Source organism: Eretmochelys imbricata, chromosome 10 (assembly GCF_965152235.1).
Source record: "Eretmochelys imbricata isolate rEreImb1 chromosome 10, rEreImb1.hap1, whole genome shotgun sequence".
Taxonomy (NCBI): Eukaryota; Metazoa; Chordata; order Testudines; family Cheloniidae; genus Eretmochelys; species Eretmochelys imbricata.
The window spans coordinates 47,721,187-47,736,363 of NC_135581.1; the positions used below are offsets into that span (position 1 = coordinate 47,721,187).

The window sequence follows — 15,177 nt, forward strand, 5'->3', positions numbered from 1 at the left end:
GGTGTCTCAACCATCAGACCATTTCTCTCAATGCTTTTCAGCCCACAGTCCCTCTGTTCTCGTCCCCTCTGACTAGCCGAGATCCAGCCCACATGCCATAGGTACATTTCCCCCATCTCTGGCACAATTCCAGTCCTTCCTCCAAAATATGGGTCCTCTAGTTGGGAAGCTCCAAGGCCCTGACATTCCTCGAATCCACCTTCTTTCTCTGCACTCAGCTTGTTTCTCTCCCTCCCAAATATTGTTGGCTGTATCTAGACAAACAGCAGGAATCATTCCTGTCCTCATTTCATAGAGGAGATTCTGAGGTTCAGTGCCGCTAAGCCAAAATTAGTGGCCAGTTCCCAAACTAAGAGTTGTTGGTGCTGCGTGAGAGGCGTGGATTCACTGCCTGGAGGTACTGCAGCTGGTAGAGCTGTCAGCCCCCCAACCCTCCAACTTTCTGACTTTCTTGGGTGCCTTGAAGAGGGGATGCAAAATTTAGTTTCTAAATAAAAATTTTGCTACAACCTTCACTAAATTGGGAAAAGAAAAATTCCGTCATGTGGAGCCAAAATTACACCCCTGGGACTCACCCGTTTTGGACACAGTCCTCTGCCCCTTGACCTAACCTTTCTGTCAGTGGGCTTCACAGCTGCTTGGCAGAGAATCAGGATTCCTGGGTTCTCGACTCACCTCTGGGAGGAGACTGTGGTCTCGTGCTTAGCACAGGGAGGGTAACCGACCACATTCACTTCATGCATTCATTTCAGACAGCAGCATGGATCAGGGCTGGATCCCTCTCTGAAGGGACTTGAAGCCTGGGGCGCACTGATTGTCAACCTGCCAGGCAAAACACAGGCCTGGGCTATCCCAGAGAAGAATGCTTGAGGCGCTGATGGGCTGGTTGCATTGGGGAGCTAACACCCAGCTGGCACAGGCAAGGCTCCTTCATACAGGAGGCTGGTGGCAACTAGGTTGCCGCACAGCCCTGGCTGCCCTGAGAAGTGTCACAGTCCCTATCCCAGGAATCTCAGTTTCACATGGATCCTCCCTCCAGGACAGGCCCTCTCTTGGCTTTGAGAAACAAACCATTCTGGGGAGGGGAGATATAGGGGCAGATGTGGGTACACGTTGGGGAAAACAATTCAACCCAGCAAACTCCACCCCAACCCTGGAAGGAGAACACCAGTTTTGGAACTCATCTGACGAGTTATGCGGATATTAGAGAGGACACAAATTTCCCCTTGAACAGATTTTACTTTCACACTTATCCACAGTGGAACACTTGGTGGGCCAGACTGAGAGAACAAGTGACCAGGAATGCAGCTGTAGCCCAGTGGGAGGCGGAAGCACTGGAGACTGGTCCCTCTTTCATCATTTATCCTCAACAGAAAAGCTTGAATGGGAGAGTAGGAGGAAGCCCAACATCAGAATGTCCCCTAGCTCAGTGGTTCAAGCATTCTTCTGAGAGATGGGAGACCCCTGTTCACATCCTTTCTCTCCCCTCAGCAGACAGGGGGAATGAAACCTGGGTCTCCCACGTTCCAGGTGAATGCTCTAACCACTGGGCTAAAAGATGGGAGGAGGACACCGCGTCCTGCTCCAGTGCAATTGTGAATGGGGTCAACATGGACAAACAGCACAGCTAGTGAATTGGGCTCCGCATACGACGTAGGCAACTAAATGCCTAACTTCCCCTGGCTCATGGACAGCTCTGGCCTTAGGTGGGAGACAGGTGCCCAGACTCCCAGAGGGAGGCAGCTGGGCATGTGCCCACAGGCTGGGACACGGGCACCTAGGGAACTTTATACTGTAAAAACTTCAGAGCTGCTGAATGAATTTGGGCACCTACAGAGTTCGCTGTATGGTTTGTATCAGAGGGGTAGCATCCGATGAAGTGGGTTTTCACCCACAAAAGCTTATGCTCCTATACCTCTGTTAGTCTATAAGGTGCCTCAGGACTCGTTGCCGCTGTGTGGTTTGTGGATCACAGTGGAGCGAAACCCAGGACTTACAGACCGAAATTGGGGATTGAGGGGCCTGGGTCCCTTTGTGGTGGAGCCCACCCTTAGCCTTCCATTGAACGAAACAGGGCAGGAATTTCCCAAACTGCAGCTGATGTACTGACCAACAGGTGGAGCTGATTCCCATTGGCCCTGCTATTTCCCCGGTTCAGGGCATGGGCACTGGGTATGATTGGGCCCCGGTTACCTGCAGATTAGGGGAGGCTGTTAATTACCTGGGACAGCTGTCACCTGGCTCTGGGTCACAGTATAAAGTCCCAGAGCAACAGTTTCCCTCCATACTGGATTTGCTGCAAGCAGGCAGGATGAGTCACAGAAACAACTTAGGCTTTGCTCTTCTGTGCTGGGTGGTCAGTGGGGTGACCTGTTACAATCCCTGGGATTTCTCTAGGATTGACTCTGCCATCTGGAGACCCACCCCCAGGGCTGAGCCCCCTCAACAACAAGCCCATGTTCTCTCTTTTGCCCAGTCCTATCCCTGGGCTCGGGCTGATGCTTCCCAGCTCAGGGCTGTGTCCGTGCTGCAGCCTGTCATGGTGCAGTGTGAGGAGGCTCAGATGGTGATCACTGTGCACAGAGATCTGTTTGGGATGGGGAGACTGATCAAAGCTGCTGACCTGAGCCTTGGCCCAGCTGCCTGCCGGTACGTGTCCCTTAATGATGCAGAGAACACAGTGATCTTTGTAGCTGGGCTCCATGAATGTGGCAGCACCTTGCAGGTAAGGATTTATGCAAGTCAGGAGCCCCTACTGATCCCTAGCATCACTGCCCCTGCCTTGTCTGATGTGGTAAAAATGGCTTGTTCTTAGGCCCATCTGAATGACTTTACAAATGCTCTGTGTACTAGTGTTAACCCTTCCATGTCTGCTCCTTCCCAGATGACCCCAGACTCCCTGGTTTACAGCACAAGCCTGAACTATAACCCCACCCCTGCCAGCAACCCAATGATCCTGAGAACCAATCCAGCTGTGATTCCCATTGAGTGTCACTACCCCAGGTGAGAGTCTGAGATGCTCAGATCCCCTCCCTCCCTTTCAGTCCCTGGTCTGGGATCTGGCTCAGTGACTGAGGTTTGCTCCTCTCCCAGGAAGGACAATGTGAGCAGTAAAGCCATCAAGCCAACGTGGGTTCCCTTCAGCTCTACCCTGTCTGCTGAGGAGAGGCTGGATTTCTCCCTGCACCTGATGAATGGTAGGTGGGAGGTCCCTTCAGGGGAGCCCAGCCATGCCTGTCTGTCCTGCTCACTGTGAACTTGCCTTGTAGATGACTGGAGTGCTGAGAGACCCTCCGATGGATTCCAGCTGGGGGAGGTCATGCATATCCAAGCTGATGTCAGCACTGGGAACCATGTGGCTTTGAGGCTCTTTGTGGACAGCTGTGTGGCCACCCTGAGCCCAGACAGGGACTCCTCTCCCCGCTATGCTGTCATTGACTTCAATGGGTAAGAGCTGGGAGCCCTTTCTAGTCTAAAACAAGACTGATCAGGGACTCTTACTGACCCTTGGTTCTTGTGTGTAGGTGCCTGGTGGATGGGAGATCAGATGACACCACCTCGGCCTTCATATCCCCCAGGCCCAGGCAGGACACACTGCAGTTCATGGTGGATGTGTTCAGGTTTGCAGGAGATGCCAGGAACTTGGTGAGAGCCCACATTTCTGCTCCAAGTTGATTTCCCCAGGCTAAGCAGCTGTTAGGGTCCCCTGGGATGGTCCTAACCCCTCTTCCCACTTCCCTTCCAGATCTACATCACCTGTCATCTGAAAGTCACTGCAGCTGAGCAAGCCCCAGATCCCTTGAACAAGGCTTGTTCCTTCAGCAAAGCAGGCAACATGTGAGTAGCCTAGAACCCCATCAGGGGAGTGACAGGCAGCCTAGAACAGAACTCTTCACTGTCGATGACTGTTCCTGTTCTGTTCCAGCTGGTCTCCAGTGGAAGGCACCCGAGACATCTGCAGGTGCTGTGAGACTGGGAACTGTGGGCTGGCTGGACAGTCCAGGAGAGTGAACCCTCTGGACAGATGGTCAGGGAGGCGCTTCCAGAGAGACATGGCCTCCAGGCATGGTAGGATCTATATAATCAGAGTTAATAGGTGGCTGTGTTGTGTTTAGGTCTCTCTCAATAAAAAAGGGGGTTCTGCTAGACAACCCAGGGACCTTCAGCTTGGCTTTATCACAATGTGAATTACAAAAGAAGCAACACGGATGTAGTAACGTCTCTTACCTCAATACAGGTGACTCCTCACTGAGGGAGGCTGAGGCTGATGTTGTGGTAGGACCCCTATTCATCACTGATGCCTATTGGGGATCCAGGAATCTTGTGGAAGAACAAATGGAAGTAGGGAAGGCAGCATCACCAGGTACTTAACTTGTATAGTAGTAATGCATGCCCCTTCAGGGCATTGGGCCTTTTATGAAAAGTGAAAACTCCCTCCAACCACCAGGCTCAGCCCTGCAACCCAAGGGAACACTGAGTAAATGGCTTTGCCAGGACAAACCTATGGGCTGTCAGACCAGTGGGGAGGACCCAAAAGAAGCAAACTAGAATCCAGGGAAGTTCTCCATCCTCCACTCCTGACTCCACCCCCAGCTGGGCTGAAGCACTAAAGTGGCTGAGACTAATTTATAATCTGGGTGGCTTGTTTGACAGGAAGTGCCTGACTCCTGCTCCAGGAAGTTATGACAAAACACATACCACATAACCAATAGAGTGACCTTAACAGAGGGCTAGATTTAGGAGGGAACATGGAAAATTACAGTAGGGTCATAGGATTAACAAGGTGGGAATCTCATCCATGTCTTGGATGTTGATCCACAAATCCAAGGAGTATAGGGAAGCAGATGTCAGGTGTGTGTATAGACTTTTTTAGTCAGCCTTGGATCAGTCCAATGAGTCTCATAAGCAAACTAAGGAAATGCATGTAGATGCAACTGGTTGAAAGATGTTACTCAGTAATTATCAGTGGTCTGCTGTGACTCTGAGAGGGTGTATTTAAGCAGACAGTCCCTGGGTCTGGTACTAGTCAATAGTTTTGTTAATCTCTTAGATAAGAGGGGTGAGTGTACTTAAAGGGTGGCTGACACCGTGCAACCCCTCTCAGCTTGCACTCTGGAGTACAGGATAAGAATTCAAAACTGACTGGAGAATTCAAGATGAAAGTCCATGAAGTGCTAAGCACTACACTTAAGAAGGGAAAAATCAAATGCCTGGCTACAAAAGAGGGAATAACTGGCTTGCTTATGTAGGATGCAAACACCCAGCGATTTCACTAAAGCTGGAAAAGTGCCTGGTTCCCATTCTAACCACAGATCTTTCCTACAGGTGCAGAAGAGACTCCTGGGATGGTGCTTGGGCTGAGCTTGGTGGCTGCTGCTATTGGTTTGGCCTCCATGACTCTGACCATCTGCTTCATATACAAAAACCGCAGCCGTGCAATGGCTGGTGCTGTCATGTGACTTGGCCCTTCTGTGTCATGTAAAATAAACCCATAAATGGACTTGAGTCTGGTCAGTGCTGACTTCTTAATGGGTGGGAGTGATGCTTTCTGTGCTGTGGGGGTAACTCAACCAGCTGGTCCTCTCATGAACTGACACTGCAAAGATTACTATTCACACAGTGGGGGGATGAGTGCAGAGTTAGCCTCTCTCCTGGCAACAGAGTTGAGCTGTTAATGTGAAATGTTGGCAGTGCTGTCCTGAGCTGCTTGGGATCTAACACCTGCTACCTGTAGTCCTTCTCCAAGCAAAAGCAGTCTGCCTTCATTTGCAGGGGGAGTCATGGCTGGAAGTCACTGGTGACAACAGCTAGAGGCAGCCAGAATGCTGAGAACCGATCTAACAGCAGGCCTATCCTAGATAGAAAGGTATAAATTCCACCTCGAGGGGAGACACCCACGCCATAACTAGTGTGGCTGTGGAGTGGGAGGGGCTCCCTGCCTCACTATGTACCAGGGTATCACTGTCAGGGCAACTAGCCCCTCACAATACCCCACGCAACAATTTTATTTTAAAGTTGGCAAGCTCAACAGACAAGTGCAGATAAGCTTCCTCCAGCTGGAATTTACACCTGGTCAAGTCTAGGGTAGCATTATTGCTAATGAGAACAAGCTACCAGTGGACCAAACTCATCCCTGGTATAACTTCAGTGGCCAGGCATTAGTCATAGTCCTGTCCCTGCAGTGGTTCAATAGGGCTTGGCTTATTTATACAGTGGCCCAGCCAACATCACTTAAACAACCTCCTGCACTATCTTGGTCAGAAAACTCTGCTGCATGACACCCCTTACAGTGTGGGGAAGGGACGCTGCAGCTGTGCTCTGATGACCTCTGTAGCCAGCATCCTCCATCCAACCTGCCTTGCTCTAGAAAAGTCCTGGTACAGTAAAAAGAAAATATGTACTAGTGGCACCTTTAGAGACTAACCAGTTTATTTGAGCATCGAATGCGTCCGAGGAAGTGAGCTGTAGCTCACAAAAGCTTATGCTCAAATAAATTAGCTAGTCTCTAAGGTGCCACTAGTACCCATTTTCCTTTTGCAAATACAGACTAACACAGCTGCTACTCTGAAACCTGGTACAGTAAAAACTCCCTTGGAAGGAAAACTGCAAATGCAGGGGACAGAGCAGGCCTGGGGTGGGGGGGGGGTGCATAGAGAGCAGGACCACTGAGGGCACCAGTAATGCTAGGGTGGAGGATGCCAGCAGCTAAGATGCATGTTCCTATCTGACAAGATGTGGAATAGGAAATAATCCCATGTGCCTCCTAAACATCTTCATAGGGCTGTGCTGCTGTGGGGAAAACTATGGCCTTGTCTACAGTGAACACTTGTGCTGAAATGTAACTCCCCTGCAATGGCAACATCATAAAACCATCAAAAAACTTCTGTCCATGTAGTTAGGATGATGGAGTGTCTGGGTAGATACTGTTCCATACATCAGCTGTTCTTGTCAATTTTGTGGCTCCAGGGGAGCCATGTAACTAACAAGAAAGCCAGTTCCCCAGCCTGGCTGCTATTCTGGCTTGGGCTGCTACCTGGGCTCCCCACTGGGAGCCCTACTGCCCCCCAGAGTCCCTGCCAGGAGTACAGCAGCCAGCTAGACTCCAGCTGTGGATCTCTCTGCTGGAAGCAAGAAGCCCCAGGTACCTGCCCTCCTGGCTGGGAGCACAGAGGCAAGAACTGTTCATGGTGGTTGGGAGGCACAGGGAGCGGGAGGTGCTGATGGGCAAGGCCCGCTGGAAGGCAGGAGGCACTGGGTTGCCAGTGGGTGCTCAGCACCCACCATTTTTTTTCCCATGGGTGCTCTGGGGCTGGAGCACCCATGGAGTCGGCACCTGTGATGACACAAGATGCAGGGAGGAATTTTATCCCTATTTTACACCTGTGGAAACTGAGGCATAGAGAAGCTGTGACATGGTCATGGTCACCCAAGAATATGGCAGCAGAACTAGAAGTTGAACCCTGAGCTGGGGAGTCCAAAGCCAGTGCTTCAACCACAAGAACACACCTCAAGGTCATCAGCAGGGTTCTGCACACATACTGCCCTCAAAAGAGCAGAGCTGGCTCTAGCTGCTGACCGTCCCTCTGTTCTCCCAACCTTCCCACGCCTGGTGCTGCAGAGATACTGACTGCTCAGCGGCCTCTAGGACAACTTTAACCTTCCCACCATTCCTTAAGCTTTCAACCCAGCCCTTTGTTCCACTCTAGACAGCTCCCTGCCCCTAACATCCCTCCACTATGACTGCATTTATCTATCCAAACCTGCAGTTAGGGAGGGGTCATGTAATCATCCCCATCTCACACAGGGGAACTGAGGCACGGTGACAAAGCGCCAGAATTAGTGGCCACCTATCTAAATTCCCATGTAAGTGATTTTGAAAAAAAAAAATGCAAAATTTGGTTTTAAAGAGAAATTTAGCTGCGGCCTTCACTAAACTGGCTACAGAGAATTTCTATCAGGTGGAACCATAAAATGCCCAACCATGATCGGCATCCAATTTAACGCAGGCCCTTTAGAACCAGCCCGTGGCCCTCTGCCCATTCAGCTAATCCACCGTATAAGTGGACTGTTCAACGGTTGGTTAGACAGCACGAGATTCAGGCTGCTTGTGTCAGGAATGGAAGTGTTCTCTAGTGGTTAGAACCGTGGCTACAGACAGGACAACCAACCACATGCTTCGGATGTTCGCTTCAATAGACAGCCTGGCTCAGTGGATGACACTCAGGTCTGCCATATTAATGACCTAGATATAAATGTGACCTTTCCCAAGAGGACCATTGTGCAGCCTCTTGGTGACCTTACCTATAAAACAGGGGAGAATGAGACCTGTCTCCCCTAGTGCATGCGGAGGAAGCTAGTCAAGTATAAATACACATAAATATGAACAGCCATCGCTGGAAGCAACAAATCTTGAACTTACAGTCTCCTGGGCCCAGTTCTTCCAAGGTATTTAGGCTCCTAACTTCCATTGAGCCTAACTACCCATGAGGAGCTGAGTCATGGTTCCTAGCCCAGTGCCCTGTCCCCTGGTTGAAAGAGGAATCCTGTGTTTATCTGTGCATACAGACACAGCATGCATGGCTCCCAGAAAACCCCTGGGCTCTTCCCCAGGACCAGAAATAAAACAGAATGATTTTGGATAGGCTAAGTTTTGGGACTTGTTCTTTGGACTGGACATTAGCCTTCAGCAGGGGTAGCCCAACGATCTCCGTTTCACAGGGATCCCTCCCTGATCATTTCTTAGCTGTGCAAAAATATCATGATCAGATTGTTCAAACAGCATACTCAAAATTTAAAAGCAGGCCACCTGGGAGAGCTGTGGCTGGCAAACCCTTTGGTCAAATGAACTCAAGTTGGCATCCCAAAATGCACCTCAGCCGCTGAACTAGAATGCCAGTTTGGGAGCTGATCTGACTATCAACGCCAAGTTCAGATAAGAGGCAAAATTCAGAGACCAGGAATTTAAACAGAGAGTGGGTTTCAAACGTAACCATGATGCAGCGATCACTGCTCCATAATAAAAATCCCCTTTGGAATTGAGTATCCGCATTGCAGACTCTGCACAGCTAATGTTTCACATCCACGACAAAATGTGTCAGATTTAATTGAATGAAACCTCACAGGAATCTCCCAGAATACAACTGATGAACTGACCAACAGGTGGAGCTGATTCCCATTGGTCCTCCCATTTCCCTGCTCCAGGGATGGGTAGTGGATGTGATTGGGCCCCAGCTGCTTGCAGTCTAGGGGAGGGTGTTCATTACCTGGAGCAGCTGTGAACTGACTTTAGGTGCAGGGTATAAAAGGCCCACAGCAGCAGATTCTCCCCATACTGGGTTTGCTACTGGTAGGCAGGATGGGGTACAGAGATAGCCTGGGCTTTGCTCTTCTGTGTTGGGTGGTCAGTGGGGTGACCTGTTACAATCCCTGGGATTTCTCTAGGATTGACTCAGCCATCTGGAGACGCACCCCCAGAGCTGAGCCCCCTCAACGACAAGCCCATGTGTCTTCTCTTGCCCAGCCCTCCCCCTGGGCTCGGGTTGATGCTTCCCAGCTCAGGGCTGTGTCCCTGCTGCAGCCTGTCATGGTGCAGTGTGAGGAGGCTCAGATGGTGATCACTGTGCACAGGGATCTGTTTGGGATGGGGAGACTGATCAAAGCTGCTGACCTGAGCCTTGGCCAGGCCACCTGCAGGTACACATCCCTTAATGCTGCAGAGAACACTGTGACCTTTGCAGCTGGGCTCCATGAATGTGGCAGCACCTTGCAGGTAAGGCAGCTTCATAGAAACCAGGAGCTTCCTATTTGTGGGATTAAAAAGGGTAACAGTGCTGCACAGGGTCTTGGCTCAGTTACTGAGCCGCTAGCTATTTCTTGGAGGGGAAGGTGTCTTTTTTTTCCCTTAGTCTTCAGTCTCCTTACAGTTGAGAACTATTTCATGCCTTTATGCTCCAAAAGGAGGTTTAAGAGCATGCATGGGGAGTGAGCCATGGTGGCTCTGTCAGATTTCACCAGTGGACGCTTGTGCTCAGTCCAAGCCAGGGACTTTTACTGCCAGTAAAGCCGAGTTTGGCTCACTGAATTCTGTGAGCTCTCCAAACCCTGTAGATGGGAAGGAGGCAGCTGAATGTGTTTCTGTACTCTGGTAGCGCAGTAACTTGAGAAGTGGAGTGAGTGTGTTTTACATGGGGGGGGGGGCAGTTACTGTATGGCACATGCCTCAGAATAGGCACAGAGGAAACGCGTGAATAATCATGCGAAGGGGGGCACTACCATAGCTCCAGTATTTCGATGGCTGCTCCAGCAGAATGAGCACAGGAACTACTTATTGGAAGACATGCCCACTTCCTGGAGAACTGTCTTAAATTCTCAGCTCTCAGCTGAACTACTTGCCCTTAATCTGTCCAATGTCCCCTCCTTCCAGATGACCCCAGACTCCCTGGTTTACAGCACAAGCCTGAACTATAACCCCACCCCTGCCAGCAACCCAGTGATCCTGAGAACCAATCCAGCTGTGATTCCCATTGAGTGTCACTACCCCAGGTGAGAGTCTGAGATGCTCAGATCCCCTCTCTCCCCTTCTGGAATCTGGCTCAGTGACTGAGGTTTGCTCCTCCTCCCAGGAAGGACAATGTGAGCAGTAAAGCCATCAAGCCAACATGGGTTCCCTTCAGCTCCACCCTGTCTGCTGAGGAGAGGCTGGATTTCTCCCTGCACCTGATGAATGGTAGGTGGGAGGAGCCTTCAGGGGAGCCCAGCCCTGCCTGCCTGTCTGTCCTGCTCACTGTGAACCTGCCTTGCAGATGACTGGAGTGCTGAGAGACCCTCCAATGGATTCCAGCTGGGGGAGGTCATGCATATCCAAGCTGATGTCAGCACTGGGAACCATGTGGCTTTGAGGCTCTTTGTGGACAGCTGTGTGGCCACCCTGAGCCCAGACAGGGACTCCTCTCCCCATTATGCTGTCATTGACTTCAATGGGTAAGAGCTGGGAGCCCTTTCTAGTCTAGAATCTACCTCAAGTCTGTGGGGATCTTACTAACCAGAGTTCTTGTGTGTAGGTGCCTGGTGGATGGGAGATCAGATGACACCACCTCAGCCTTCATATCCCCCAGGCCCAGGCAGGACACGCTGCAGTTCATGGTGGATGTGTTCAGGTTTGCAGGAGATGCCAGGAACTTGGTGAGAGCCCACATTTCTGCTCCAAGTCGATTTCCCCAGGCTAAGCAGCTGTTAGTGTCCCCTGGGATGGTCCTAACCCCTCTTCCCACTTCCCTTCCAGATCTACATCACCTGTCATCTGAAAGTCACTGCAGCTGAGCAAGCCCCAGATCCCTTGAACAAGGCTTGTTCCTTCAGCAAAGCAGGCAACATGTGAGTAGCCTAGAACCCCATCAGGGGAGTGACAGGCAGCCTAGAACAGAACTCTTCACTGTAGATGTCTGTTCCTGTTCTGTTCCAGCTGGTCTCCAGTGGAAGGCACCCGAGACATCTGCAGGTGCTGTGAGACTGGGAACTGCGCATTCCTTGGAGGACAGTCTGGGAGAGGCAGCCCTCTGGACAGATGGTCAGGGAGGCGCTTCCAGAGAGATGTGGCCTCCAGGCATGGTAGGTTCTGTGCCCACTTCACCTGGGAAGATGTCTGGCTTACTCCAACAGACTTTTCCTGGGGGATCTTCCACCCAAAATGGGATGGATTGGTTTTCTAGTAGTGCTTCTCTCCCAATACAGGTGAGCCCTTGGTGAGGGAAGCTGAGGCTGATGTTGTGGTAGGACCCATAATCATCTTGGATACTGATCAAGGATCAAGGGATCTCTCAGTTGCTCAAATGGAAGCAGAGAAGGCAGCATCAGAGGGTAACTAGTTCTAATGAACAAGTCTCATGGTGCCTCTATTGTCACTACTAATCTACATTAGGTTTGCTGGGAAAAGATCTTCTAAAAGATGGAAGAAATGAGTTTTATGAAGTCAGTTGTAAGAATCCCTTAGTCCAAGGAGGGAGTGTTAATGATGAGTCAACAAGACTCAAGAAGGGCTCCTTGTTGAGAGGGTCCAACCAGAGCCAGTCACATAGGACTGTCGGCCACTGTAGCCTGGGCTTATCTGCTGGGACATCAGTTGTGTGACCTGAGACCTGCAACCTATTATCCAGTGGGATTTATAAAGAGGTGCTGATCTCCTGCTCCAGCCACTTCTAGTAGACAAACTCCAATATGTATGGCTATAAAACACTTCAAAAAACACAGCCCTACAATGCAGCTCAAATAAAAAATCCCCCATTTTACTAACTGTGGCCTTCACTCATATACCCAGCAAGTCCCTAGTAGATTTTTGGAGAGGAGAGGTTGCTGGAGAAGCAACTAGCTGCAGTTTTAACCATGTGTCCTTCCTCTTGTAGGATTCTCTTCTACAGCTGGGCTGATCTCAGTGGCAGCTGCCATTGCACTGGCCTTTATTACTCTGGGGATACTTGTATACAGAAGATGCAGCCGTTCCAGTGCCTGAGCAGTCACATGCCTTGTACCTTCTGTCTAATGTAAATAAACCCCAGTGACTTGATTCTGGTCTGTGATGTATTAATGGGCAAGGGAGATGCCTTCCCTTCTGTGGGAAGGAAATGGTGTGGTTGATGCACCAACCACATTATGGACACACCCACGGGGCTGCATGGGGAGAGATCATGTGAGGGTGAAGAAAGCAGAGATTGCTGCCTTCAGGTTCCCAGAGGCAAATGGCAGGGGGATTTCCCTCCACCTGAACTGTCCATCTGGCACCTGTAACCATTACAGGGCTCTTGCAGTAGAGAGAACACAAATCCCCCAGCCACTGGGCCCTCTGAGTCAAACAGATGCCATGAGGGAGTTCCTACTGACTCCATGGCTGGCTTTAGGTGATGCTCTAGGGCAAGGGTTTTTAAACTTCATTGCACTGCAATCCCCGTTGTCCAACTACTGCCCTGGCCCAGGGGGTCAAACCCCCAGGGCTTACCCTGGGGAGCAGGGGCTGTAACCTGAGCCCCACTGCCTAGGGCAAAAGACTGAGACCTGCCAAACAGGGCTGAAGCCCTTGTGCTTTGGCCCTGGGCACTGGGGCTCAGTCGGCAACTTTAGTTTGAGCCAGTCTAACACAGCCTTGGCAAACCCATTAAAATGGGGTGGTGACCCACTTTAGGATCCTAACCTGCAGTTTAAGAACTGCTGCTCTAGGGTAACTACTCACCTTAGAGAGAAGGATCGGGGCACTTTAGACAAATTGTTCTCACCATGGACTGAAATCATGGCTGGGGTGAACTCTTTAGGCTCAGGCTAGTTAGTTCTGTAGGCTAGCCCTGTTCTCTTGCCACCAGGCCTAGGCAGAAAGTGTCTGAAAAAAAACTTTCCAGTTTCTGTGCCCTTACCTGCAGTGTAGTGAGGCCTGTACAACAACGATCATGCAGCCTCTACTCAAACCCAAGTGTAAAGGGCTCTATCTAGTTCTCTACAGTGGTAGAGACAACACAGCCAACCCTGCTCTAGGACAGGATGTCACTTCTTCAACATCTGCCCTTTAGCTGTGTGGGGAGCAGATCCAAGGCCAGGGTTGCACAAATAAACATCCTCAGCAGGCCAGAGGAGAGCAAAGGGAGCAGCAGCGTGTATGTTCCCAGAACAAGCTCTCTGCCGGAGTGGTTATTCACCCTCTCCCGGGTGATGCTGCAGGGGGCAGGAGCAGCCTCTTTCCTCCAACACATGCAGCTCTCTGAGCAGGGGCCCTTGGAGGCTTGCTGTGCACCTGCAAGTGGAAGGGACTCTGAGCGAGTAAGGTCCTGACAGGGACTGTCTAAGGTCAGAGCACCTCATCTACAGTGTCCAATGACTCCCCCAATGCCCTGGGAGTAGGGGAATGCTGACCACCTTTCATACAAGGGGGGAAAAGACAGGGTTATTAAGTGAGGTTGCCCAGGAAGGCTTTGGCACAATGTGGAATTTAACCTTGGTCTCTTGCATGCCAAGGTGGTGTCTCAACCATCAGACCATGTCTCTCAATGCTTTTCAGCCCATATTCCCAAATTCCCTCTGTTCTTGTCCCCTCTGACTAGCTGAGATCCAGCCCTCAAGCCGTAGGTACATTTCCCCCTGCCTCTGGCACATCTCCAGCCCTTCCTCTAAAATATGGGTCCTCTAGTTGGGAAGATCCAAGACCCTGACATCCTTCAAATCCCCCTCCTTTCTCTGCACTCAGCTTGTTTCTCTCCCTCCCAAATATTGTTGGCTGGATCTAGACAAACAGCAGGAATCATTCCTGTCCTCATTTCACAGAGGAGACTCTAAGGTTCAGTGCTGCTCAGCCAAAATTAGTGGCCAGTTCCCAAATGAAGAGGAGTTGGTGCTGCATGAGGGGCGTGGATTCAATGCCTGGAGGTACTGCAGCTGGTAGAGCTGTCAGGCCCTGACCTGCCAGTTTTCTGGCTTTCTCGGGTGCCTTGAAGAGGGGATGCAAAATCTGATTTTTAAATAGAAATTTTGCTACAACCTTCACTAAACTGGGAAAAGAGCAATTCCATCATGTGGAGCCAAAATTACACCCCTGGGACTCACCTGGTTTGGACACAGTCCTCTGCCCCTTGACCTAACCTTTCTGTCAGTGGGCTTCACAGCTGCTTGGCAGAGAATCAGGATTCCTGGGTTCTCGACCCAGCTGTGGGAGGAGACTGTGGTCTCGTGCTTAGCACAGGGAAGGTAACCGACCACATTCACTCCATGCATTCATTCATTCATACACGGCTGTGACTGGGGTCATCTGGAGAGACCTGGGTTTTATTTCTAGCTTACCCAGGGCGAACATGATGTAACCTCTCAGTTAGCTTAGCTCTAACATGCCGGAGCATGAGAGCTGCCTTGCCCTAGTATAGGGCAATGAAGCCTTAATCAGTTATTAGTTCTGCAGGAACAAATACGTATTAAGAGCTGTCAGTGGAATGGACCAGTTGCATGCCATCCCATGGGCTCCCCACAGGTATGGTGTTGAGAACAAGTGTCTGTCTCCCTCTGGGCACACTGTCATTCCATGCAGGGCTCGCAGCAGTCCCATTCGTTGCTCCATCAAACCAGAGATAAAGTTGAATAACTTCATATGGACTAGCTTTTGGAGCTTGCCCCTGGTGCAGGCCACTAGATTCCCACAGGGGTACCTCTGCC

General features: G+C 50.7%; 2 protein-coding genes across 2 annotated transcripts; both read left to right on the forward strand.

Moving 5' to 3' along the window:
• The first annotated feature begins 2,311 nt into the window (after positions 1-2,311).
• On the forward strand, positions 2,312-5,459 carry LOC144271241 (zona pellucida sperm-binding protein 3-like). The gene is made up of 9 exons (XM_077828457.1): positions 2,312-2,725; positions 2,885-3,003; positions 3,094-3,197; positions 3,270-3,447; positions 3,525-3,645; positions 3,746-3,837; positions 3,926-4,068; positions 4,238-4,363; positions 5,326-5,459. Exons 1-9 carry the CDS (start codon positions 2,312-2,314, stop codon positions 5,457-5,459), a joined length of 1,431 nt encoding a protein of 476 aa, XP_077684583.1.
• Positions 5,460-9,355: 3,896 nt separating this feature from the next.
• Positions 9,356-12,505, forward strand: LOC144271257 (zona pellucida sperm-binding protein 3-like). Its single transcript, XM_077828472.1, has 9 exons — positions 9,356-9,769; positions 10,424-10,542; positions 10,623-10,726; positions 10,803-10,980; positions 11,061-11,181; positions 11,282-11,373; positions 11,462-11,607; positions 11,731-11,856; positions 12,399-12,505. Exons 1-9 carry the CDS (start codon positions 9,356-9,358, stop codon positions 12,503-12,505), a joined length of 1,407 nt encoding a protein of 468 aa, XP_077684598.1.
• The last annotated feature ends 2,672 nt before the right edge of the window (positions 12,506-15,177 follow it).

Bases quoted from the DNA above. Each gene is read 5' to 3' on its own strand.
- LOC144271241 (XM_077828457.1), top strand. From the start codon at position 2,312: ATGAGTCACAGAAACAACTTAGGCTTTGCTCTTCTGTGCTGGGTGGTC. The intron at 3,198-3,269 runs GTAGGTGGGAGG...CTTGCCTTGTAG, and splicing joins CTCCCTGCACCTGATGAATG to ATGACTGGAGTGCTGAGAGA. The intron at 4,364-5,325 runs GTACTTAACTTG...TCTTTCCTACAG, and splicing joins AGGGAAGGCAGCATCACCAG to GTGCAGAAGAGACTCCTGGG.
- LOC144271257 (XM_077828472.1), top strand. From the start codon at position 9,356: ATGGGGTACAGAGATAGCCTGGGCTTTGCTCTTCTGTGTTGGGTGGTC. The intron at 9,770-10,423 runs GTAAGGCAGCTT...CCCTCCTTCCAG, and splicing joins AATGTGGCAGCACCTTGCAG to ATGACCCCAGACTCCCTGGT. The intron at 11,857-12,398 runs GTAACTAGTTCT...TTCCTCTTGTAG, and splicing joins AGAGAAGGCAGCATCAGAGG to GATTCTCTTCTACAGCTGGG.